The sequence below is a fragment of the Akebia trifoliata genome, chromosome 6, assembly GCF_017979445.1.
Source record: "Akebia trifoliata isolate Shusen 1 chromosome 6, ASM1797944v1, whole genome shotgun sequence".
In the NCBI taxonomy this organism is placed as follows: domain Eukaryota; kingdom Viridiplantae; phylum Streptophyta; class Magnoliopsida; order Ranunculales; family Lardizabalaceae; genus Akebia; species Akebia trifoliata.
This window is the reverse complement of record NC_141380.1, coordinates 11228264-11255211: the sequence shown is the minus strand read 5'-3', so window position 1 is coordinate 11255211 and position 26948 is coordinate 11228264. Positions and strand designations below refer to the sequence as shown.

General features: G+C 33.3%; 1 protein-coding gene across 1 annotated transcript; it reads left to right on the top strand.

Annotated features, from left to right (window-relative positions):
- The first annotated feature begins 9439 nt into the window (after positions 1 to 9439).
- Positions 9440 to 25341, top strand: LOC147400209 (ubiquitin carboxyl-terminal hydrolase). Its single transcript, XM_086445821.1, is given in 5 exon segments — positions 9440 to 9592; positions 17802 to 18073; positions 23327 to 23574; positions 24863 to 24947; positions 24950 to 25341. Coding segments are annotated over 4 exon segments (867 nt in total). The 5' UTR covers positions 9440 to 9592; positions 17802 to 17805; the 3' UTR covers positions 25216 to 25341.
- Positions 25342 to 26948: the final 1607 nt, after the last annotated feature.

The following is a 26948-nucleotide window of genomic DNA, read 5'->3' as shown; positions in this document are numbered from 1 at the left end:
ACACTTGTATACACTTCTCTTTTCAGTTTTAAAGTGACTAAGAGTCAAAAGAGTGAGTCTCTCTAGATTTACTCTCAAAACTTTAAGTCCACTGAAAATAATCCCTAGAGGACACATTTCCATGCATAAGATAAAGGCGCTTAAATGGATCCATCCAACCCTTTGATGTATCCCTAGAGCTTAACCAACAAAAAACATATTTCCAATGGAATATATATTTACGCAATTCATTCCTAAGGAGAAATCTAGCTATATTCACGCTAAAACCTCAAGCTCACAAAAATTTTAGCAAGCATGTACTTTTTTTTTATATGAATTGCTTATTGAGCCCCATTTGCTAAATTAAGAGACCGAACTATAATCCATTTGATTTGTGAATACTCTACTACATTTCTAAACTCTAAAAAGAATAAAAGATTTATTTTAATTTTATTTTAGACAAATCTTTGGTTACTACTAACATGGTGGGTGAGATAAGGTGCCTAACACCTTCTTTGTCTCACAATCGAATCTTTTTACCCTTTATCTTTAGGTGAAAACTAAATTTTGAGTCATTATTTATTAAAAAATCATATTTCTAAAAAATATTTTCATAGTGTCCATTTACACCTTAAACCTTTTGAATGGTGGCGACTCCTAAACCCAAGTATATAAGGTTTTATGTCTTAAAATTTCACCATATCTACATATATAATAAAAAACAACGGTGGATCCCACTCCCTTTGTCTAAAAAATTATACCCTATAAGCAAGTATCCCAGAGACAAGGTTTACATTTTCTCTTCTACTCTTTTACAAAATACCCCTAACTTTATTCTCTTTCTTCTTTTCTACTCCAATATTACCCCTTCAACTTTAATCTTTTTCCTTTTCTTCTCCCCCCTTCCTTAATAATATCCTTTCAACCTTATTATTTTTTCCTTTTTACCCCAAAGATTTATTTTTACTCTTTACCCTTTTAACCTCAAAGACTTTTTGATAATACCCATGCAATTTTATTATTTTCCTCTTTCACTCTCTAATCCTAAAGCGGATGTTAGGACACTTTCCTAATTATTTTACTCTTTGAGGTAGGTTTTATTAATAATGCTTCTTTCCCATTAAGAATCCTATCTTTAGGTAATTAATATTATTTAGATTATTGTCTATTAAGAATTTATTTCCTTTACGGTTTGTTTGGCCACAATAAAAATTATTTTAAGTACGCTAAATTGAAATTTCCTTGACCTTTAGTGGTAAACCCTAAGATAGATTAGCTTTCATGTTGTTTATCTAACATTGATCCTGACATAGGTTTAGTTTGTATGATGTTTGCATGACGCTAATGCAAGTTTATTATGATATAATAAATAATTTATATCTAAATTTTATATAAAACTTAGTCCAAAATAAGTATTGAAAATAAAATTTTAAGACAAAAAATTAAATATCTATTATAAATATAAAAAAATATTTTATTTTCATTATTTTTGAAAATCATTTCATTGAGTGCTTGCAATTGTTCTTTGAATTATGGTTTGTTTATAAGTAAACGATTTTTTATATTTTCAATCTTTCATTAATTAAACCCACATATTAGGGGGGAAAAATGCTTGATTCAAGGTGAAAAACATATTTATTTTTATTTGTCTTCTTTTTTAGAGTCTTAAAATTTTAATATCTACCTTTCTTGCACATCCAATCATATTTTTGGATGAACTAACATTGTGACCTCCAAAAACATGATCTGATACCACAGGGATGTAGAGACATAATTTTAAGAATGTTGAAAATATATATGTTAGTTTTCACCGTTGTATTTTAATTTTAAAGTTGGGGGTTCGATAGCCATCTATTTTCAACACCTTGGATTCAAACCAAATTTTAATTTTTTATTTTATTTTTTAATCTGGGTTTTCTCATGAAAGCTAGAAGAGTGTAGTGTTGCATTGCCAAAAGGGTAATCCATGTTGGCCCAAGGACCCTTAGTAAGATTTAAAATCTTACTATGTTAGTAACGAAAGTGTTTTTCAATTGAGGTGAATTAGTATGGAGAGAAAGAAGTTACGATGGGAAAGTGAAATCCCATGCCTTTAGTGGGATTCCATTTTCTCAATTTTTGGTATTACATTAACCTTATGTTGGACCCACAATTTAAATTAGATTGTGAGACAAATACTAAAACTTATATTCAACCAATCCAACCCTAGGGTAGGATAATATATCTCGGTAAACATACACAATCTTAAGATATTTGTTTTCAATTAGGACTGTTTCTTTATTATTATATAAAGATGTAATTAGCACTAGGAAGTTTAAGCAATTTAATGAAATAAATCAATTTCTAAGGATACCAACTCCCTTATAGAGTGAGTTAATTCATTTTATTTGTTGATTTGTTCTATGTTTCTATCAGAAGATGTTTGTGTCGTATGCACAGATAAACTCTAGTATATACATGTGCACACTGTTGAGAATTGATTTAACAAATTCCATTCTCCCTACACATGATAAGAAATGAGATATCCATAATTTAATTATAGTCCACAATCCATCCATCGAGGGAATGCAATTATCTCTTTTACTTAGAAGACCAAACTTGCAATTTGGATTGTTGAATTTAATCTTTCTTAGGAGTTTAGGACTGAAAATTCTTCTTTTAATATGCAAGATGTTTAAAATATTCAAAATTCATTAACACACTTAGATCATCCAACAAAGTCATATCCATGCAAATGAAACAGAGGAAAAGTTATAAAAATAAATAAAGTGAGCAAGTCGTTTTCATAATTTTTAAATGTATCTTTGAACAACCAAGGTTTGGAACTTTCAACCTTTATAAAAGCAAAGAGCTTTGAAACTAACCCATAAAAATAAAAATAAAAGTACAAAATACAAAGCCCTAACCCTAATAAGTCAAGTGCAACGTTGAGACAAGTACGAAGCCAGCAAATTCACGACATAAAAATCCAAAAACAACGGCGAGAGAACCAACCTAAAACTATAAAGCCTGACTTGCTGGCAACCGCACACATCGAAAAGCGATTTCACAAAGTGACATTGCTTGCGACGGCACGAGCTTCCTCATCTACGCATCCCACAATCATCAAATTTTTTTAATATTATTTTTGTGGCCCTCTACGTTTTGGTGAATATTTAGATACCCCTAAAGCGTTTTCAAATTAATGAAATGTCACCCTTGACTTCAGTCTTTTCTTATTGACTAATGAAAATGACGACCTCTACTTCAAACTGTAATCAATAACTCTTGATTTTTTTTTCCCCACAAAATCTGTCTTCTTTAACAAAAATTATGTCTACTTCAACCTTGAAATCCTGGTTAGTAAAAGATTTTTGAAATAAAAAATGATGAAATTTTAAAAGAAAAATCAAGAGTTGTGATTACTGAAGGTATTTATGTCATTTGTCATTACTCATCAAAGCCCAAGGTCAAAGGAGGCATCTCATGAGTCATGACTTTGGAAACACATAGGTAACTTAAATATTCATTTTTGGGGGTTGGGGGTTGGGGGTTGGGTATTTGATCAAACCAACCTTTATTTATTATCTTCTAAGAAAAAAAAAAGCACATTCTCTTTATCTCTAGGTGGCTTAGATCATAGTTTTAAGTATAACGATATTTCAACACCCCCTCTAACACACGCCTCCATACACCCCCATCACAGAATTGTAGATCATTTGTCTTGAGATACACATAATCATATATCTTTTTCTTATGTATCCCGAGGAAAATAATCTACAACTCTGTGATAAGAGCATAGGGGGTGTGTGTCAAAGGGGGCTTCATATTATCACTACTCTACTTTTAAAACTGACTGAGTTGATGCAAAACTCGGTTGATTCAACTTGACTCAATGAGGTTTTGAGGTGACACATCCTTGAAACTTGATAGAATCAAACCCATCAAGTCAATTGAAGAAATCATTGAGTCAACTCTAAAACATGTCCGAGTTGACTTAAAAATGCACTAAAATAGATAAAAATTTAACAAGAGTTTTAGAGTCATATTTATATTTAATACTTGTGTGGAGGATAAAAAAATAAATAAATGCTTTTATTTATTTTATGATAATAAAAAATAATTTTAATTATTTATAGATTTAATATATATTTATTGGGGAATGCTAATGCCCAAGATCTCTTGGAGAATTTAACATTCTTCAACACTTTTATTTTTTCAATAATACCCCTACTCATTTTGTCTTTTAGTGAAAAAAAAATGATATATTATTATCTTTATATAATAAATACTTATTACATAGTAAATACTTGTCTCTCACGTAATAAATGTTAAAAACATTTAATCTTTAGTATAAAATATCTTATTTGCAATCAATGCAAATAAGTATTTATTATGTAAAAGACCAATATATCCTTATTATTTTTACTAAAAGACAAAATAGATAGAGGTATTATTGGAATACAAAAGTATTAGAGAATGCTAACATCCCCGTGAGGTCTTAGACTTAGCATTTCCCATATTTATTTGGCTCATTTAAGTACTTGTAAGTCTTTGACTTGACTCCACTCGCATTTCAAGTTTTAAAATTATGATTTAGACATTCCCCTCCGCATTTTGGTGAATATTTGAGATACCCTATATTTTCAGATTGATGACTTGCTTCTCTTGAACTCGGTCCAATTTGGAAAACTAACTAAAAATGAATTAAATCCCCTCATCTTCAACTACACTTCACCACCTTCAATCACTTTTTCATCTATAACAAATTATTCTTATTCAACCTCATCTTCAATCCATCATTTTCAACCTTGTCTTAATCTTGATTTTTCTACTTAGAACTTCATCATTTTTTATATCTCGAGAATCTCATATTGTTCTTGAGATTTGAAAGTTAAATGAAATGGAATCCTAAAATCAAAAAAGTGAGCAAAGAATATTTATCTAAGAGGTTAAAAATGACTAGTCATGGGAAGAAAATTATGGATTTTTTTCCAGAAGTTTAAGATGAGGACATTTTAGGTCATTTTCATCGGTCTATCAAAGAATATAAAGGTCAATGGGCATATTATCAATTCGAGAAGATGGGGTATCGCAAATATTTACCATAACAAGGAGGGGCACGTCTAAAATCTAAATCACTTTTATTTTATAAAACTAGAAGAAGACATGTGTAAACTCACATGAATCAGAAGGGCTTGTTTGTAATTTTATATATATTAATTGAAGGGGTTTTTAACTGTATATAGAAAAAAATGATATTTTTGTAAGTTTGAAAATTAATCAACTGGGGTTGTGGAAGTGCAATTTTTTTTTATAACCAAAATAAATATAAAAGTGGAGGCATTTAGTGTCCAACTACTTCTGCTTGGCCTTCTCTCAAATATAACAGTAAAGAATAAAGAGTATTGATGTCTACTCAACAGTTACTAATTTGCAGATGTGCTAGGCATAAATTAGAAGCTGACATATTAACTTGATAGTGGAGCTTTTAAAATAATAATAGTTAGGAAAAAAAAGCTCAAATCATGAGATAGGAGATATTCTCCTAAGGAATCACAAGAATAAAATAGATTTCTAGAAAATTGGTAGGATTTTTTTTTTTTTTTCAAATAATAACAATTACTTATTATTTCCAAAGTGTTACAATCTTTTTATTTTGTTTTTCATTACATTGCAATAGGATCAAAATGCCCTTAAACCTGTTGGAAATAACAAATATGTCATAAAGAGTTATTAAAAAGTAATTAATCAGATGGTTAGACACAAAATCTCATTTTTTATAAAATATATATAGATCACACACATTTAAATCATTAAATACTTAATTATTTTATTTAAGAAATCAAACCCAACTGATTTTGATAAGTTTTCATAGATTATGATAATATTAGATAATTTAATTAATTTAAAATATCAAACAAGTTAACGTGATGGATGATTTGCATTGACCTTCTCGTCTAATTGAGATGAATTTTGCTAAGTCATCTCTATTGTGGAGGAATTTTTAGGCCCTACTCCTCGAGATGTGTATTGTTCTTCATCAAGTATGGAAGATCTTAATTCATTGAATCTTCTATTACGGTTGATGCTTCTTTAATGTTACGCCTCAATTCTAAATGGTGAAGTCAAATACGAGCTTCTGGTGACATGAGTGGAGAAAGATGAGGCCTCGGTGTGGTGCCTGTCAATTATTCTTCGAGGATCAAGTTAGAGATTGAAATAATGGTAAGGTAGAAATTTTGAATGTAGATAGTTGGAGAAGATGATGAATAATGGATTTCATAGGGATGATTTGTGCTAAGTTTGTCTTAGTGTATAAAATCTGAACCCTTTGCCTTACTTTGAGTGGGGGTCTTACGGCCCCAAATCCAGACAAGTGTCACCACATGACTTGCCCAAGTATATAAGTTGAGTAGGTCATGAGCTAACTAGCATAGTTGGGTACTCTCTTGGGTTCCGCTCCCATGTCTCATCAATGGTTGTCTTTTAATACCATTTGTTCTCGACTTTTATCTTGCCTTATCTCTCTTTGTTCTGCTTAATTTTTTTGACTATTCGGGGCTGATTCATTGTGTTGACCCCTAGAACTTTGACTCCCAAACCATTTGCACATTTCCCCAAGTCAAAGTGCCTGAGTTCAAGCTTAGAGTTGTGGGCCCAGGCAAGTCACGTGTCCTTACCTCAAGGTGTGACAGAAATGAACCCCACATCTATCTCATATGAGTTTTAAAATCATACTACTACAAGTAAGCTGAGTACAGGGGAACGAATCCTCTGTAAAGTGAATTTCATGTAGCTCGTTGTAGCACTCTCTTCATATATGAGAGATAACCATGTTGAAAAAAATAAAATAAAAATAATATCTCAACCCTCTAGTCTTCCTTGTTTAGAATTAATTTAAAAAAGAAAAAAAGGAGAGGCCTGACCTAAGAGTTTAAAAATGGACGGTCAATGAACTCCCAATTTTTAAACGATGGTGTTTTATTATTGTGTTGATGTGGAGCTCTTTCAACCGTTCAAACGACACTACTTGAAATTCACACTATAGAGAATCCACTTCTTGTGTATGGACCACAAAGAATTTCTCACCACATGGCAATGTCTCATGGTAATCTTAAGTGTATAATGCACTAAGCACTTTTATGTTTTTTTTTTTTTTTGTTCTTCTTAACAACTTTGTCCTTATAAGCACACTTAAAACCCCAAATATCCACCAACAAATTCAGAGCTTCCTTACTTCTTTCATATTCCCTCCCTTTAACTCTCTTTTTCATTTTAGCATGCAGATCTGTTGACAAACTTGAAAGTAAGCTCATCATCATTATCATGATTGAGTTTCGCTAAGCTTAAACATTTTTTTCATGAATTTAATGCTCAATGTAAATGTATTCAACATTATTTTGATAAGTAATTAAACAAAACTTTAAACATTTATGCATCTAGCATTTGAAGTTTTTAGTGCTTTAAATCTTCGGCACTTATTATTTTTTATGTAACAAACAACTCCTTAATCATGAAAGTTCTTGATCTCACATTATTGTGACTCCTATAAACACCACAAGGATGTATTGTCAATTAGGGCTTGATATGGGCTGGGTTCGGTCTGGATATATACTTATTTGGATCCAGGTCTATATCCGACTTGGATGCTATTAGTTAAAATCATATCTAAACCATTTTGTTTTCACTAAAATCGGACCGGATCTGACCCGACCGAATTACTTCATTTGGGTAGCTTGGGTCGAATAAGTTTAGACTGTTCAACATTTTTTTACTATATTTATCTTCTAATTATTATACTATTCTATTTTATTATTTTATTTTATAAGAATTTGTATTATATTATAAGTAGTAGAAAAAAAAAAAGATATTTTAAAAAATATAAAAATATAATTTTCAAAATAATATAGGGAAATTTAGTCCTACCCCCTATAAAATTGGTAAAATTAGTGATACCCCCAACGAAATGCAAGACAAGGTCAATCCATCGACTTTCGTTGACTTGGTCAAATTGTTAACAAAAACAATTCTCTATTAACTGAAAGTGTGAAATAACAGTAATACACCCTCATTTAATAAGTTCAAAGTCTACATGTAATCTCAATTTCAATTTTTCCCCTAGAGTCAATTTCCAAAACAAAGTCTACATGGTAAGATTTTGTTAGTGTTTAAAACACATTGGGCTCCTCAACAAGTCGTGCACACAGTCCTATGGGTTTTAAAATCAAAATCAAACATGACATGTAGACGCTGTTGTTGATACAGGAACAGGACACCGTTCAAGATCGTGACTTTTCCCCACCCTACCCCAGATCGTCTTGCCCACCTCAGCCATCCAACACCACAACCCTCTAATTTGTAGAAAACTTAGATTAAAAAAAAAAAAAACAATTTTTTTTAGCTTGATCCAAGGTTTTGAAAACGGATGGCTACCTAACATCCAAACTTAAAATTGAAATTTACCGGCAAAAAATAATTATTTTTGATATTTTTTTTTCAAAGTTCATAGAATTTTATCCTCTACAACAGAAGCACTGGATCATGTTTTTGGATTCCACAAGTTGAACCCAAGGACTTTAATCCTTACTAACTTAGTTAGGCTAGTCGGACTCTTCCTCAATTTGAATTTCGTATCTAATTAGATATCTCTCCAACTTACACGGCTATTTAATGATGGCATCATCATAAAACCTTGATCTGAAGACATCCAACTACTCAATCTCCAATTAACTAATAATAGGAGATACACACCAAACCATCTCAAATGAAGAAGAAGGGGAGAGAGAGAGAGAGAGAGTTTTCCATTGAAGAGATCCAACTATCAGTCTCCATTCAACCAAGGGTTGGGATTCAGTTTCCATTAATTTGTTCTTCATCGAATGAGGGATTTGATCTCTAGTCTTTTCACACTTTAGTTAACAAAGAACTATTTTTGTTAAGGATTTGAAAAGTCAACAAAAGTCAAGGGGCGACAGACCTCATCATGCATTTCAAGGGAAGGAATATCACTAATTTTACCAATTTTATAGGAGGCAAGACTAAATTTTCCAATAATATATCATTTAGATCTAGGCGGTATAAGGGTGGATTTGTATTAGACCTCGATTTGACTTGGGTCGAGCGACATCAACTCATAGTTGACTCATTTTTTGTTTATTCAAGTCTACTCCAAGAATCCGAACATGTTAAATTTATATTCGAATCACTCCAATTTCGAATAGAATCGAACCCAAGTCATGCCCTATTCTCAACATCTCAAAAGACAAGTGAGATACGTATATTAAAAAAAAAACTCAAAATTTTAAGAAAAAAATAAATAACATAATCGAATTTACGGATCATTTTCGAAAGACTGAGATTTGGTCATGAACTCAAGGATTGAGGTGTTATTTTGACAACGTGGCAGTCCACGTGGAGAGATAAGCCTCAGTTAAAGAAGTTGTTGTATCCAACGTCGTTGGAGAAAAAGAATCCAACGAACCATTGGCATAGTGACATGTAGGCATACCCGTATCTCTCTTCGGAACACCAGTGAAATATCGTTCACTTTAGACTGTGAAGGAGTCGAAGGATCATCAAAGGGGTCAAAACCGCACAAAACCACGAAGGGAGGGAGAAGAAATCTGATTAGGTTTGCCAAACAATCAATTTTTTTTTTACTTGCTTTTGATTTCGAATCTGTTCAAATCCCTAAGTTTCCTCTTCTTCAATCATTCTTGTAATAAAGTCCTCTCTCGCTCTCGATTTAACGGTGGGTTTAATAGTTTAATTAGGGTTTTTTATTTCTACATTTCTTGCAAGATTTTGGAGGTATTGTTAGGGAATCCCGTGTGTTTCAATGGAGGTTTCTATAAGAATGCAAACATTTAGGGTTTCGAAATTGTGAGGGTTAAGTTGTGTTTATGAATTTGATTTTGAATTTGGCATGCCTGATGTTTGAAAAGATGTTTATTAGAACATCTAAGAATTCAAGCCCCTTGAATTCACTACCATCTTGGTGGAATTTAGCTTATGTTAATTTCGGATTTTATTGGAATTTAATCTCGTTCATGCTTTCTTAAGAAAATTAGGTTATTTGCAGTTGCACCACCAGTTGTATAATTTACTGTTTGTGATTTGGGTGTTTTTCACATTATCAATAAACCGAGTTTTCTGGTTTGGTAATTAATTTAGTGAACATTGTCGTGAACTCAAGCCTAAGATGATTGATTGATGGATCATTGCTTGAAGTTTTATAGTATGTAACAAGTATTGGATTTTTGTTTCATGTGCAAATCTTCAAGTTAATCAGTCGATCATTTGTTGTTCTTTCGCCCTTTCTTAACAATTTTAAGTTCATTGGAACTTGCCATTTAGTGTTGAACCTTTTAAAATTTCATACTTTTTCGGGCTTCTTGTAAGAATGTAATGAGAGAGCATTGGAGAGAAACAGGATATTATCATTAGTATTAATTCATCTGATTTAGGTTATTTGAGAATTGCGGTGGGGCATTTTTTTTATTTTTTATTTTTTATTTCTTATGAGGAATTTGTATTTAGATAGAACATTATTGGAATGGAAGTTTAGTGAAAAATTAATTTGTTGGGATCTTGCATGATTATCTTAAATTAGGTCTGATTGACCACCTGAACTATTATACACATTTTATTCTAATAAACTCTACACTTACTGAAAAAAAAAATTAGGATGTTGGAAGAAAGAACATTTAAGAGATATGATTAATGGACAATTAATTTGTTGGGCTCTTGCATGATGGTCTTCAATGTGATCTGATTGACCACCTAAACTATTATACACATTTTATTCTAAATTCTAATAAATTCTACACTTAATATTAAAAAAATATATATAGGGTCTTGGAAGAAAGAACATTTAATAGATATGTTGATGCACGATGGGAGGGAAAATGCAAAGTTTTGCAATAGGGATTAATAGGTTTAATGGAGGCAATGGTTTAGGGTTAGGTTTTTAGGATTTAATGGCCTAACGTAGTTTTGTTGATGGGGTTCTAAGGTTTAGGGATAGAGATCTATGGTTTTATAGGGTAAGGAAGTGTGGTAGCTTCCGTTTGTAATCTTGTAGCTAGTTAGGCCCCATTTGATAACGCTGCCAAAATTTGCTATAAGAAGCAGCTGTAAAAAGCTGAACATTAAAAAACTTGTTTGATAGTCTTGTAAAAGTGTTGTGTTGTTTATCAGAATTTGACAATTATTGTTTGATACAACTGTTGGATTTTATAATTTTCTAGGAAAATGACCAGAATACCTTTAATGTTGATAATAAACCAAAAATGCAAAAAAATGGTCAAAATACCCTAATAAATATATAATTCACTAACGATATTTTTAAATATAATAATTTATATTAAAAAATTATAAAAATAATTATTTTATAGCATCTCCTTAAAAAATGGACATATGAAATTTTTCTGATGTAGAAAATACCTGCATAATACACAATCCAACATCCACATAACATCTTATATATATAACACATCCATATAACATTTCATTTATATTTTGACATCATTTAAACTTAATAACGATAGCTAATATAATAAGTAGAACTGAAATAAATACAAACATGACAAATATGCATCCAACAAATGCATGCAAGATATATTTTTCATTCTTCTTATTTGCCTCCATTACTTTATCTCGAATAACATTATCATCGATAATGTTAACTTCATCTGTCCACACCCATATGTCTCTATAAAGTAAAATAACACATGAATTAATATCAATCTAATTATATAAGTAGGCACCCAACATTAATATCAATGAGATATTATCTACCAAGATGGACACCTATAAAATATCCTCCCATAATTTTCTCTTGTTTTAGCTATAGCTAATGTCATCACTCGACCACACGAACAAAATGGTGGATACGTATAGTTTGTCATCAATGATATTCATCATACACAAAAACATAAATAAATAAGCATGAAATCTTAAAAATATATATAAAAATAGTATAATCTTTATCCTAACATCAAATAATAGTATTTACACTTACAATACAAAGTAATAAAAATAATATGAAAATGTATTAATGATTGTCAGTATAAATGGCATTGGCTATTGAATCCCTCTGTATTTTCATTGTTTGTTGGCTTTGACGACCTACTGATAGAGGAACTGGATATTCTTGATCAGTGATGCCCTCTTTTTCTTTTTCCATTGATCTTTCTTCCTTCAATCGAGCAAATTCCTCATCAACAATGACATGTTTTTTTGATAAAATTGTGCAACGCCATACAGATAACAACAATATTTCATTGTTTGTCCAAATTATATGAACGCATCAACTTTAATATTGGTCATTTTGCTTTCAAACCCCAAAGGTCCGCTTGATCATATTCCGAAGTGAAGAGTATAAATGGTTAAATAGTTCTTTTTGACCATTTGTCCGTGATCTCCTATATTCTTGTAGATGGTATCGAACACCTTGATAAGGTGCGAGATAATCATCCATAAATGGGTACCCAACATCTAATAGATAATATTTACCGATTATTCAAAATAAAAATTAATCTTTATATTATAAATAAACATATATATAGTGGAGGATATGGAAAATTTAAACTGAGACTATTCAATGTGTCAAGAAAAACACGTGAATCATTAGTCGACCCTTCCCAACGAACCATCACATGAGTGAACAATATGTCAAATGACCATGTTGCCATTATATTTTGCATGAGGCCCTTATGTTCTCGATATCACACTTGTTTTTCTATCGGTACAAGTGCACTAACATGTGCCCCATTTATCGTTCCAATACAACCTTACATATATTTCAATATAGTAATAAAACAAATATTTTTAAAGTATAAATATAAGAAATTACCTTAAAATAAGATAAAAAATGTGGTTTGTTACGGATTTGCGGAGAAATTTTATTGAGGTTGGGAAGTACAATTAAGGACATTGACAAGTTCACAGTAGTTAAAAGAACCATGTTGAAATATTTGCTAACCGTTTGAATTAAGTGAACGAAACTATTTGCAATTATTATTTGCCCTTGATTGTGTCTTATTATCAATAAGAATATCGTTATTTGTTCTTAAATAGTAACGTATCGTTTCATCTTTAGTAAATCTCGTTCTTCCAAAATAGTACACATATTCAGAAAGACGTGTATTTCCATTCTCAATAGTGCGTGTCACGTTATAGCATTATCATTTAGTGTATCCCACACAAAGTCAATCCCCGTGTACTGACTATTACTATGTGGTTCCCTACTTAAGGAATTTTCGTAATAAAATAAGGAACCTAGGACAACTCCTATCGTAATTATATTTAAAACACTTGGCTCGATAGTATTAGTGGTATCACCAATTGAATTGATGGTATCAATCATATCATCATCTGAATCTATAGTATTTGTGGTATCACCATCTGAATCCATATGACCTATATTTGAATTCAATATAAATTAAATACAAACCAACTTACAATACACAATATAGAAAATACAATTAAATGATAACTACCACATACAACAGAAATCATCATCCATGGTATTAATCACAATATCCATCCAACATAAAATAAAATATCCCTCCAACAGAGTATATTGCACCATATTAGTGCAAAAAGTAACCAAAGTAACCAATGTATATTGCACCCTATAGGTACGTCATAAAACCAATATAAATATAATTGTAACATGAAAAAAATGCCTAAAAATCCCTTTTAGCTAGAAAATCAGTCATCTCGCCCTCCAACCACCTAAGACGAATAGCTACTGATTGTAACCCACAAAAACCTCTTGAATTGCTTGCTTTTCATAAACATCTTCAACGCAAAACGATAAAGATCACTGTTGGGGGTTACATTTATTAGCTGGTCTAAGACGTGGATGTACTCTTGAATATTGACTTTTTTAACAAGAATGGGGTTGTTAGAAGTAGATGTCTGAGTGTGAACTACATCTACAACCTTATCCAGTGTCTGGCCAATTCGCATAGTAGTAGTCATCTTCTGTCTACAACCTTGAGATTATAGAATATACCCACCTTTGTGTCGAACGGGGTTTAAAGGTGGGGGTACAGTAGGTATAACATCATCCTCAAATTTGTCAGCATCATCAAAAGTCAGGTCTAGAGGTGTCTAAGACGTCGGAGGCTAGGTCTCCATGACATCATCTAAATCATTCGCATCAAGGTTCTCTTTCTGTGCTTCTAATGTAGGTGGCATTGTACCAGATGCAGGTGACCACATCCACCCACTAGTAGCATATGTGCCTCCAAAGGTGAAATCAAATTGTTTCGCAAACTTCAAAGGTTTCATTTGGAATATTACATTTATTAGATGATGATATAAAGACTAAAAACTCTAAATTACATAAAAAGACAAAATTCCTAAAATAAATATAAGAAAAAATTAGCAAAAAATATACTTCTAACCACCAATCCCACCACTCGTCACGTGCATCTAATATGCTAGTTTCAACATCATAAGTGACCAATATTTGTGCAAATCTCCAACGTCCCCAAATACCTTTTTGTCTATCCCACTAGTTCTTCATTGCCCTTTATCATAATAAACCTTAATTTTTTTTTTTAAATTCCCTCATTAAGATTTCATATGCAATCTTGTCAAGCACTTTATGTGATCTCCTCCCCTTCTTAATTAATTCATGACATATCTTGACCAAAACTTCATTTTGTTTGGGTGTCCAATCTGTTTTTGCACCTTTTGAGTTATTATCCTCCATCTGACAATGGTAAAAAAATGAACCACTTCCATTTGTGTTTACAAACTGAAATAAATATACATTGACCAAAAAACCTATGAAAATTTCAGACATCAAGAGTTATAAAAATATAAAACCTATGAAAATTTCTTCCTCCAACTGACAATTGTCAAAAAAATTACATCATTCGGTTGATGGGTATATGCACCACTGAAATATTTAGCACAAAAGTCAAGAAATGGTTCCTAGCTTGTTTCTAATTTTGATTATGGAGGAATCCCTTTCATAATCCAAACTAAATGTAACACCGAAATCTAGAATCTGGACCAAATGCCACTAGGAGGGAAGCTCAAATAATCTAACTGGTGTCACTTTTTGAAGTAAGACTATCAAATTTAGATTGACAAAGAAACATGTTCACTAAGATCTTAATTTGTAGCCTTGTAAACCAGCCATACAAAGCAAAGATTGGAATAACTTGGGTTTATAAAGATAGACATTGACTATTCTACACATTTTCTTGTTGGTGACAAAACCAAATAAATAATCTCCAAAAGTACACAAAAGCATCTCTAGTTTTCAGTCTTCAACACTAGATTATTACAAACTACATCAAAATTAATGAGAGACAAAAAAAATTAAACAAAACTACATTAGATTTTGATTTTTTTTTTCCAATTTGAATTTGAAATTCAACGGATGTTACAAGCTACATCAAAATTAATGATAGATAAATCATAATAAACAAAGCTACATTAGGATTTCGATTTTTTTTTTCAATTCGAATTTGAAACACAACGGATCTTACAAAGTACATCAAAATTCAAATTCAATTAGATTATCAAATACTCGCTAATATTCGATTGGATTCAAGCTACATTAGGATTTCAATTTTTTTTTCCAATTTGAATTTGAAATCCAACGGATGTTACACACTACATCAAAATTCGAATTCGATTAGATTATTGAATACCCAATAATATTTGATTGGATTCAAGCTACATTAGGATTTCAATTTTTTTTTTCTAATTCGAATTTGAAATCCAACAGATGTTACAAACTACATCAAAATTCGAATTCGATTAGATTATCGAATACCCGATAATATTTGATTCAATTCAAGCTATATTAGGATTTCGATTTTTTTTCCGATTCGAATTTGAAATGCAACACATGTTGCAAACTACATCAAAATTCAAATTCGATTAGATTATCGAACACTCAATAATATTCGATTTTGAGTTCTTTACAAACTTGAACTCATCTTCCTTGTTCAAGGTGTATAAAAAATTTATTAAAACCTCAACCAAAACCCTTGATTTTGAAGATGAAAAACCAATTGTTTTTTCGAATCAAGGGTTTCTTTGGCTCAGGTTGAATAGAGAGAGAGAGAGAGAGAGAGAGAGGATACCTGAACGATCTTCACAGGAGAAGATGGTGTCAAGATTGGTTACTGTTGAAGGTGGGTTGTCTAAGGGTTAGGGTTGTGTGACGTTCTATCAAGAACAAGAGAGTAAAAATTGGATCTGAGTGTTAGGGCTGTGTGGGGTTCTGTCGAGAAGAAGATCTAGAGGGCTGTGTGAGGTTTTGTCGAGAAGAAGAGTATCGCTGTGCAAGGTTCTATCGAGAAAAATAGTAGGGCTGTGTGAGGTTCTGTCAAGAGGAAGAGCATGCTGTGTGGGGTTCTATCGAGAAAGAGAAAAAAAGTTGCAATATTGTGTGAGGTTTTGTCAACAGAGAGGAAGAGAAGAGAGTAAAAATTAGATCGGGGGCATTTCAGTCATTTCGCACAAACCATTTTTTCGGTGTTTGCTTCTCCCGCAAATGCAAATAATAAAAGTGGCCGTCATATTTGCTTTTTAAAACGCAATTTTTTTTATCAAACAACAATCATCGATGAAAAAGTGGATTGAAAACACAAACGCTAAAAAAAGCGCTTTTAAAAGCGTTATCAAACACCACCTTAGTTTCCTTTCTTTTTGGATTGGTCACCTCGACCTTCCCTCTCTGTTCTTTGTATTTCCCTTTATCTATAAAATAAAAAAAAAAAAAAGGTGTGGCAGCATTATTTGGACAGCAGGGTTGAAGGATGGGTTGCTTCAGGTGGGTAAGTGTTCAATGGACAGCAAGGTGGAGGCTAGAATAGGGTTAGGCTGCAAAATTAAGAAAACAGTTTTCTAAAAGAGAAGATGAGATGGAGAAAATGATGATATATTGGACTTGGCATCATACCAAGGATTTCAATTGCCTCACACCATTAGAGGACTCTCATAAGAGAAAAAAACCTGTAAAAAATATTTATCTTATTCATCTCTAAAGAGATCTTCTTACAATGTTTATATAGGGGGAAAAAAAAAGAAACCTAATACAAGAAACCTTCTAAAACTAGACTTCTAATTTTCCGACTTTCTAAAACTCTAATTATTTGTAAAACAAGTAACCACAAATAAAAGTGGTTGGTTGAATCAGCCTAATAGTGGTTGACGAACTCTAATATGGGGCCCACACCTTATTAACAAGAAAACATAAAATAGCCCACCCAACAGCCCCCAAAGTGTTAAATTTTCTAATAAAAACAGAATTAAACTCCTAAAAGCGATCTAATTCTTCATGCTTGAGGTCCCCATCATATGTTGTTTTGTTTTGAGAAAATTTAGAACATATATTATGGAGATTGAAAAAAGAATAGGGGTTAAATTTTATTTTTTCCTTTGCCATATTTTGATGCAAAGATCAATTCTAGCGACTCACACAATTGGCTATGGCACCTTATGAACTTGTTATCATCCAGAAATTGCTTTAGCTAATTTATTGAACAAACTTTCATATCATTGTTTTTTTTTATAAGTTCATAACATTATTTTGTGCATGGAACGGTTTTATCCTTTCATGAAACATTTTCTCATCCATCTGCAAACCCTTGTGTCATTACTATAATGGGAAATTACTATTGCATTGTCTTTGGCCAAATCTTAACTTGATCTTGTTTTGCAGCTTACTTACTTTCATTAATTAAAATATATTTCCCTGAGCATTCGTAGTTTTCTTTTCTTTCTTATTATGTATTTTTATTTTTTTTAATTACAACTTGATTCCACTTCAGCTCAACTGGCCGTTACGTTTGTTTGGCCAGCTGAATGATATTTTCTTGTCATGCAGAAGTAATGAGACGACAAGGACAATATGCTGATTCCGATGTTGATCCTTATACAGTTGCTCAGATGCAGCACATGTCTGCCCAGAGAATGCTAAATAACTCAGGAATAAACCATTTCCCTGGAAGGTCAGACACTTTGCTCAGTGATGAGGAGCGCCCATATATATCCTCAAAAGCAGAAGGACAGTGGCACTGGGATCGAGATGGAGCTAAAGGATCAAATCCAGTGTCAAATATTTTCAGCAAAGGCAAGTGCTGTTCTTTGATGCTTCAAAACATACTTCTTGGAAACTTTGTTTTCTATTATAATAATGACATATTGGAGGCTTTTAAGTTGTATCTCCATATAATTCTTATTTTTTGGTTTTTGAAATTTCGTATAAGCATCTGACCTAAAATTTGAATTGAGCGTTGTACATTTTCTTAGTTATTATTATTTTGAATAAGTAAAAAAATCTAGTGATGCAAAAAACACAAGAAACAAAATGTGGTTAAGAAGACAGACTTAAAGAAAGTGCAAAAGCAAAAAACAACATGGAAACATGAACCACACCCTCACCAGCTACGAAGATCTCTCCCCCTAGAAGTACATACATTCTTCCCATCTAAATAAGAAGTTCTCGAAGAAAAATCACTTAACTCATCAAAGAGCTTGCTCTATAAAAAGACAAGACCTGACACCCAAAATTAAAGTCAATTCTCTCTTCTTCTTTTTTGATAAGCTAAAAAAATTTATTAGAAAAAAAGGGGTGGAGATGGCCCCAAAGGTACAAAAACTTATCAAAAAAGTGAAAATCCAAAAGACAAACTACACCGCCTCCAAATTACAAAGTCAGTCCCACCAAACAACAAAATCCTCAAAAAATAACCCCCTTGAACTCTTTAGAAGCCTTTCCCCAAAAAACAGCAGCCCCGACACTCATAGGATTATCTCTTGAATAGGAGAGTCCTTTCCTTCAAAAATTCGTTTATTCCTCTCCTTCCAAAGCCCCGAACAGATGGCGAAGGGAAGAAGGCTCCATAGAACTCGTTTTGAGCATCTAAGAGGGGAACCCCGAAACAGTCACAACTCGAACAACTCCTGAACTGTCCTTGGCAAACACCCTCCATCCCAAAAAGACGAAGGTAATGGGACCACCTCATTTGTTGCGCAATAGCACAATGCAAAAGTAAGTGGTCTACTCTCTCCACACACCCCATGCACATAACACAGCAATTTGGCGTCTGAAAGTCTTTTTTTAATAACTATAATTTCATTAATCAAGTGAAAAATGAAAAATAAGAGGTCGAAGAGTGTTACCTAAAGTTCACTAGAAAGAAGCAAAATAAATAAATAAATAAAGTCAGAAAATACCGTAAAGAAAACTACATGTCGGCCATACAAACAAGCTCTCACCTAAAAGTAAAAACCCTCAAATAATAGGCTATTGAAATCACTAACAAGTTTGCAACAAAAGAAAACAAGTCATCAAATGGTCACATCATTTGTGGAATTAATGATCCTTCCATTGTTTCTCTCTTCTAGATACCCCAACAAACCACAAATGGTCAAGCTACGTAAGATCATTTTTCTTGACCTAAAGGTCGAGGACTGCCAACTTTGAATAACACAAAAGAAGCTGATCTATGAAGTCCTTTTAATACAAGACGAGATTGCAATGAATGAGAAGATGATTGATACCTATGCCACTAACCTTGTACAAAGAGCTTACCTCTAATAATGATGTCATGCACGGTTGAAATTTTATCAAAGAAAATCAATCTAATGAAAAAGGCCACCTTGGGCAGTGCTTTAAATCCCCAAATAGCTGAAATCAAGAAATCGGTATGCAGAAGATAAACAAGGGACTGATGTAAGGATTTGGCAATGAGCATTCCATCACAAGTTCTAATCTCTACCTTATGGGTTTCATCCAAATGAGAGATAGGGATGTATGCTATATTGTAAGGCTTCCAAAAGACTTACCTCCCAAATTTTGAATTTCTTCTGAGACCGAAGTCCCAAGAACATCGTTGTTAGATTGAACCATAAAATTCCGAATTGGTAATTTTTTCTTGTTTAAGATAGAACAAACATTTGAAAATTGCATTTTAAGAAAAGAACCCCACACTAGAATTTTTACCCAAAATGAATCATGTTCCTTTTATCAACTTTAAAGGCTAACCTTTGTCAATCAAGAAGCACTACCTATAAAAGACAAACAAGAAGCACTAGACATGAGGTGTTTGACAAGACATTGTTCCATAGCCATCTTTTTAAGTCATCGGAAATGGATTTATTTTTCTTTTACAATTTTTTATTTGGAAGTTTCTCTATCACAAGTCAAGAAGCTTAGACCTTATCAAGGAAGGTCTGCATTTTTGCATATTGGTATCCTTGGGACAACATGTTGTACCTTATCCTTGTAGTTAACAAACAAATCATCAGGCCTTGAATAAGCTCCATAAAGTTTGCAATCTCTTCTTTTTGTCTCGTCTTCCTTTGGATTTCAGATTTTTTTTTTATTAATTTTTTTAATTAGTCAGGTTTAACTGGTATGATCAAAGTCCGGTCATAGAGGTAGTGTGCCATCTTTTGTTATATATTTTGTTTCCTGAAATATTGGGGGTTGTGGTAAGAAAGGAAGAAAGCAAGAAAACCTTGAACCTAAATTTTTATCCTCAGGTTAGGATTATGTTTTGGATTTCAGAGAGTGCAATTTTCTCACCTGCTTGAGGAGTTTCTGTAAAAGAATTTTTCTCTTGTTGTCTTTGGATAGTTCAATTCCTTATGAAACCAATGAGGTGGCTGTTGAGGAACCATTGTGGTTAGTGAGATCTTTTGCCAACCCATGATTTGCTTAATCACTGAACAACTGTCTGTGTGATCTAACGTGAATAACATGGCACCCTGAAAATTTTCTTCTATTTAATGATATATTTTGGATCTTATGTGATTTTAGTACAACCCTTATCCAATCTCCTATTTTCTGGTGTATGAATTGGTATATGATGTACTAGACATGGATAAAGAACCATCTCCATTCAATATTGTCGTCTAGGCTCTGGTTACGCTTATGTTGAGAGCTATGGAGATTTGCAATTTGTCCCGGTCTGTCTAGCATTGGTGGCCCAATGATTTCTCACTTCAGTTTGTGGATGATACATTGCTGTTGCTGGATGCTTCAATTCTCAAATAAGGCTCTTTAAAGGGTTTGTATTGGAGGCCGTTTCCAGTTTATCATTGAATGACTAGGAGTAAGATCTTCAGGTTGAGGCTTATATCCAATCTTGGTGTCTTGGCAGACTCAATGGATTATGAAATAGGTTCCTCTTTGGCATGTTACTTTAGTATGCTTCTTGGTGTGCCTTATAGAAGTAAAGCTATTGGAGACTGTCATTTATCATGTGAGTAGTTTAGGATCATGGAAATCGAGACTCTATCAAAAGGCAGTAAAATGACTAATTTACAGCACTCTAGCAAGCATACTGCTATATTTCCTTTAATTATTCTTCATTCTAAGGTGTGTGGAAATTTATTGGACAAATTGTTCCCTGATTCTTTATGGAATCATTAAGATGTCATATAGATTTCACCTTGTGCATTTGTGGTGGGTTAGGTTTCAAAAAGCTTAAGTTGATTAACTCAGCTTTGGTTGATAAGTGGTATGGTAGGATTGTGATTGACTAAGATAATCTGTGGAAGAGAGTCATTCAGGTCAGGTATGAACTTGCCAATTTAGGTTGGGGAAAGTTGGGTGTTACTGGTGTTTGGAAGGGCATCTTAAAATTTTCCCACAATTTAGAAACAACATAAGTTTCAAATTTGGCAAAGGCAACATGATTGTGATTTTGGTAGGATCATTATTGTGGCAATGCTTCTCTGAAAGGGCAATTTGCAAACATTTATTCCTTCTAAGAAGAACCTTCCAATTTAAAATTTCCTGGTCCAGGATAGTGGAGAGATTCTTGGAACTTCGAGTTTAGAAGGAACTTCCAACGTTTAGAACTTGAGTATATTGCTAGCTTGCTTAGTGGTTTTTTTTTTTTCATATCCATATCTATAGGATGAAGATCACCTGATTTAGTTGAGGAATTGAAATGACATTTTCTTTTTTAAAGCATTTCATTGCTTCCTTGCTCTAGTTTCCTCTACTAAATTTCCAGCTTCAGTCATTTGGGATGCAAAAGTCTCTTCCATGGTGTTTTTTTTTTTTTTTTTTTTCCAATTTGGTCGGCAATGCTTGATAGGATTCTGAGTATTTAACATTATGGCCCATGGTGTTAATTTTGTCAATTAATTCATTATGGCCCATTCTGAGTATTTAATTCATTGTTCTTTTGCCAATGTCATTTAGTCTCATTTCTTATCTCTTTTTGTGTTCATTGGGGCTTTTCCTAGACTGATTCTCTCTCATTTTCAAAGATGGAAATCCTTGATTTTTTTTAATAGGTAGATCAATTGTATTAATAAGATCAGCTTTTAGTACTAGAGAATGGATTTTTTGGAGTTTGAATCCCCTTCGTTGTTTCTTGGGACATCTCTTGGAGAAGGAGCTCTCCATTGAGGAAGGCATCATCAGCATTTTGGGCCTCATTTTCTATTGGAGCTCTTCTTTTGAAGATTTTAAGGTTTCTTCTTTGAGGGATTTCTTTGAGGCATCATCAGCATTTTGGGCCTCATTTTCTATTGGAGCTCTTCTTTTGAAGATTTTAAGGTTTCTTCTTTGAGGGATTTCTTTGAGGCATCATCAGCTTATTTGTAATGAGGGCGTGATGGACTGGGATTTGCATCAGTTGGTCTTACATGTTTTCTTTTTCCTGTGATCATTTGTTTTGTTCTTCTCATTTGTAGGTAGACCTTCTCTGTTGAGTGCATATTTCCTCCACTCTCAGGTATGTCATACGCCAGTTAAGTCCCGTGACACCCTCTTATATTCATAGTTCTCTCCCTCTCCAACAGATCGGTCTTTTGGACTAGTTGGTTCATTAACATTCTTGACCTTCTCCATTTATTGAAAAAGATACAAAATGGAACAAATTCAAAGATTCATTGTTGTATTGGGTTTGTTCGGTATCATGAGATAAATTCACCCTCCACCTAAGATTGTTTCATTCAACTTCTTGGTAGGCTAACAGAATGAGATGCCTTGACCAAGATCAAGCATTCACTTGGAAATCTTTGTACAAATATACAATACGTCAAATTAATCTATTTTTAATGCTTGATTAAACTGAAAATATATCGTCAGATAATACTTTAAACATGAAATAGTACCCCCCATCTTGTGATCATCAGTCTTAACAAAGTTAATTTTCTGGTATGAAGATGGATTCTTCTATCTAATTGTTTCAGTACCTTAATGGAGCGAGACATCTCAATTAAGACATTCTGAAATGGAAGAATACTTTCATCATTTTTTTATTTTTATCTGTTAATGGTCTGAACTTTTACTATTATACTAAAGCTTTTTAGTTTGCTGGACCGATGATGTTGAGATGTATAATATGTGGTGAAGTAGGTCAAGGAGGTGACGCATCGAGATCTTTCTATCAGGGTCAAAGGCTGGATTCGAAAGTGGGTTTAGAGAAACAATCCAACAAAGACCCCAGAGCCCAATCTCAGGAGGAAGATATGGAAATTGGTTATGAGGATGATCCTTTATCGCAGACATTTGAAGGTCTTCAGCAGAAATTCATTGATGAGATCATGAAACTAACCAAGGAACAACATGAAGCAGAGGACGCAGAAAATGCTAGGCATAGGGAGGTGAGTTTATTTGAAATAGTATTTTCTTCTTGGTTGATCTTCATTTTTTTCCTTTCATTGGTGTTTAATGAGCACAAATTTTCCTCAAGCGCATGAAATCTCAAAAAAAGAATTGCTATCCGTTGATCAAATTTTGGTGTCATTGTACCAAAAAACAATAAAACAAACCTGTGGCTCTTGTTTCAAATCTTGGCTAGCATGGGGGGTCTCCTTTCCAAGCTTCTAAACATATTTGTGGAGTTTGCTTCTCTTTGCCATTTGTTGGGAGCTTTGGAAAGAAAGGAATGGACATATTTTTTAGGGAACGGAACAACAACTTCAGCCTCTCATCTCATCTATTCTGGGGTTCCTGTTTTTTGGGGGGAATGGTCTTTAAAGAATTTAAAAGGGGTCTTTTTTGAGGATTTTGTAGCAAGGTGGTAGGATATTTGTAACTTAGAGGTGGTGGTTTAAGGGGGAGTTTTCTTCTCATCTTTGATAAGTTGTATTCTGAGTGGTCATCTCGACCCCCCTTTTTTAATAAAATTTTCAACTTAGCAAAAAAAAAGTAACAGAAAGGGTAATGTTGTCTATCTGTTGGTGTTGTCTCTGTATATATATTTGTGTCTTATCAGTCGGTGCTGTCTCTGTATATGTATTTGTTTGGGAATTTTCAGCATCATGGAATATTCATTCTTTTGTCTGTCATCTTATCATGGACATGCGTGCCCACCTACCGGCCTCAAGGCATAAGGCATGAGCTTCATTAATGTACAATATACAAATATCTAAAATTCAGAAAATGGAAAAAGAAAAGTAATGAAAATACAAAAATAACAATTTGGTTATATTCACGTTTCAAATTCCAATTCTAAATCTATAATATTCCAAACTCATCAAAGATTCAGAATAGTACACCACAATCACATGCTGATGAATGATGGTACCATCACTTTACTTACGACTAATTGGCATGTAACACCGAACCAATATTTGCTAGGCATACATACCAATGTTTGCCTTGTGCTTTGAGCATTTGAATAGAGTGGAATAGCTGAATATGTGAAGATCGTAGTAGATGTTTGGTAGTTGGGTTCCCATTTTAATGAACTTTGAAAGATTCAAGTCGGAATATTTTTATCTGTAGTTGTTTCACTTATTATCCAGCAATGCTGCTCCTGCCCTTGTCCACTTCAGTAACTTGGCAGCAAATTCTGGTGGAAGAACTAAGCCACTTTGGATGCTATCTAGGTGACCCCACGATCTATGCCAAACCTATAGTGATGATTAATGATGTTTATTGTTTCAGAGGCTAGGAGAGATCAATGCCAAGTATCAGGAGAATCTAGCATCCTTTCGAGCTCAACATGCAAGTCATAGAGATGATTTGCTCCGTAGGAATTGCAAGCACGACAGCATCAGTACCAACAAGCAGGAATGAGTCACCACCACAACACAAAGGGCCCAAGTGATCCACGTGGCTATGGTGGGGCTGCTGCTGCTGAAGGAATTGGAGAAGCACGTCGAGCCTATGCTTCTTCTGTTCAATCTGACTCCTACAGAGAACGAGCTCAGTATCTCGAGAGCACCAGAAACCATGGGTTTGAGCCGGGCCCATATCCTGGTGGCCGTGTTTACAATAACAATGCTCGCTATTACTAAGAAAATAGCTAAGAAGTTAATTATCCTTGTTTTTTTCCTCCTTTAGGTTTCTGATGTTACTTGGTTATGAAATATAAGATGCTTCATCCTCTCTAATTTCGTTGTTGTGAACTTGTGATTGAGCAATTTATTTTTTTCCAATCTAAGATTTGAATCCTGAATCTCTTTTTGGGAAAGGAAGCATTTGAACCATTTTTCCAATGGGGATCTTTTGTGACAAACAATCGATTTTTTCATTCCCATTTTAATCTTCTATATTTTAGTGCTAGAAGTAGATAACAGGATTTTTCTCATCTCAGTGGATGGCTGAGATGTCAGTTGAAATGAAGTTTTTGTAGGAATCAGTTTCACCAAAGAATCCTTACATGTATAGAAGACTAGAAGGATAATTTACCAGCCGAGGAGATATCCATTTCTTTTTTACGTTACAGGTAAACATATCACACAAAACAAAGCATAATCAGTGGCTACAGATGACACATTACACAAAGCGAAGCATGACCAGCAGCTAAACTTGTAAATTTGTCTTTATTTCCTCTCTTTCTTAATTAGCTTGGTTTGGACAATAGATCCTAATGATTTAAGTTCCTCCCACATCTCTCCAATGAGTTAAAATACTCTCCCATAGTCATATCTCCTTACCTATACTTGGTGAGATCACCCGTGTAAGTTGATAAATGTGTATGTCATCCTCAATAGGCAAATGTAGTTAGCCAATTTGTTCCATAGTTTAGAGTCAGAATTATAAAACATAAAATTCAAAATAGAGGGATCCATAGAGTTAAACATCCAACCTCTGTATCCCATTTCTCGGCATGTGAAGATCTTGATTTTGGTCATGGGGTTGAACAGGAAAAAGCCCCATTTTCATACCAACCTTGAAATACAGTTTAATTGCACGAGCCCATTTTAAGTAATAAAAAGAGTGAGCTTAATAGTAGTAATGCTAGGGGGAAGATTGTCGGACTGTAGCTCTGATACCAACTTGAAATAGATTCTTGAGGAAAAGATGAGAAATATTCAAGAATGAGGAGAGAAGAATAATGATCTAAGGACTTTTAGGAGAAAAAGCAAGCTACTATCAAAATCATGCTTTAGAGAGTCTACTAAATGTTTCATCCCATCTTTCAAGTTTCTTAAAATTTTGTTGCATCATAGCAGTGTCACATTCACTAGTCAAATGGATGTTGACACTCTTATTTGAAGTGATCGTATTTTGTAGGATATTTGTTTTCATCTATATTGGCGTGTATTTTTTTTTTTTTTTTATATATTATACAAGTTTTCTAATGTGAAAAGATGGCAGGAGATGTAAGATTTATGGCTATGAAAGCCATTTAAATATTCTTGATGCATCTAACCCCAGGGGGTTGGCCTAGTGGCAAGCCAAGCCTTAATAAACTCCTTTGGAAGTAGGTCAAGTGTTTGAAACCCCACGCAGCTATGAATTTCTTGGGATCACCCTCCAAGGTCCAGTTGACCCTTGACTCAACCTGTTGCTGCAAGTAGGACTTTCTGAGGGGGTGGTACGTGAGATTAATCCCACCCAAAGGGTGGGGATAACCCTTGATATCAAAAATAAATAATAATAATAATAAATTAAAAAAGAAATTCTTTATGTCTCCACTAATTGAATCTAGCCGTTGAAGGAAATTATAATCCCTTACAGGGTTCATAATGTAAGTTTTTTTTTTTGAAAAGTATAATATATTGATAAAGAGAGAAAAAAGTAC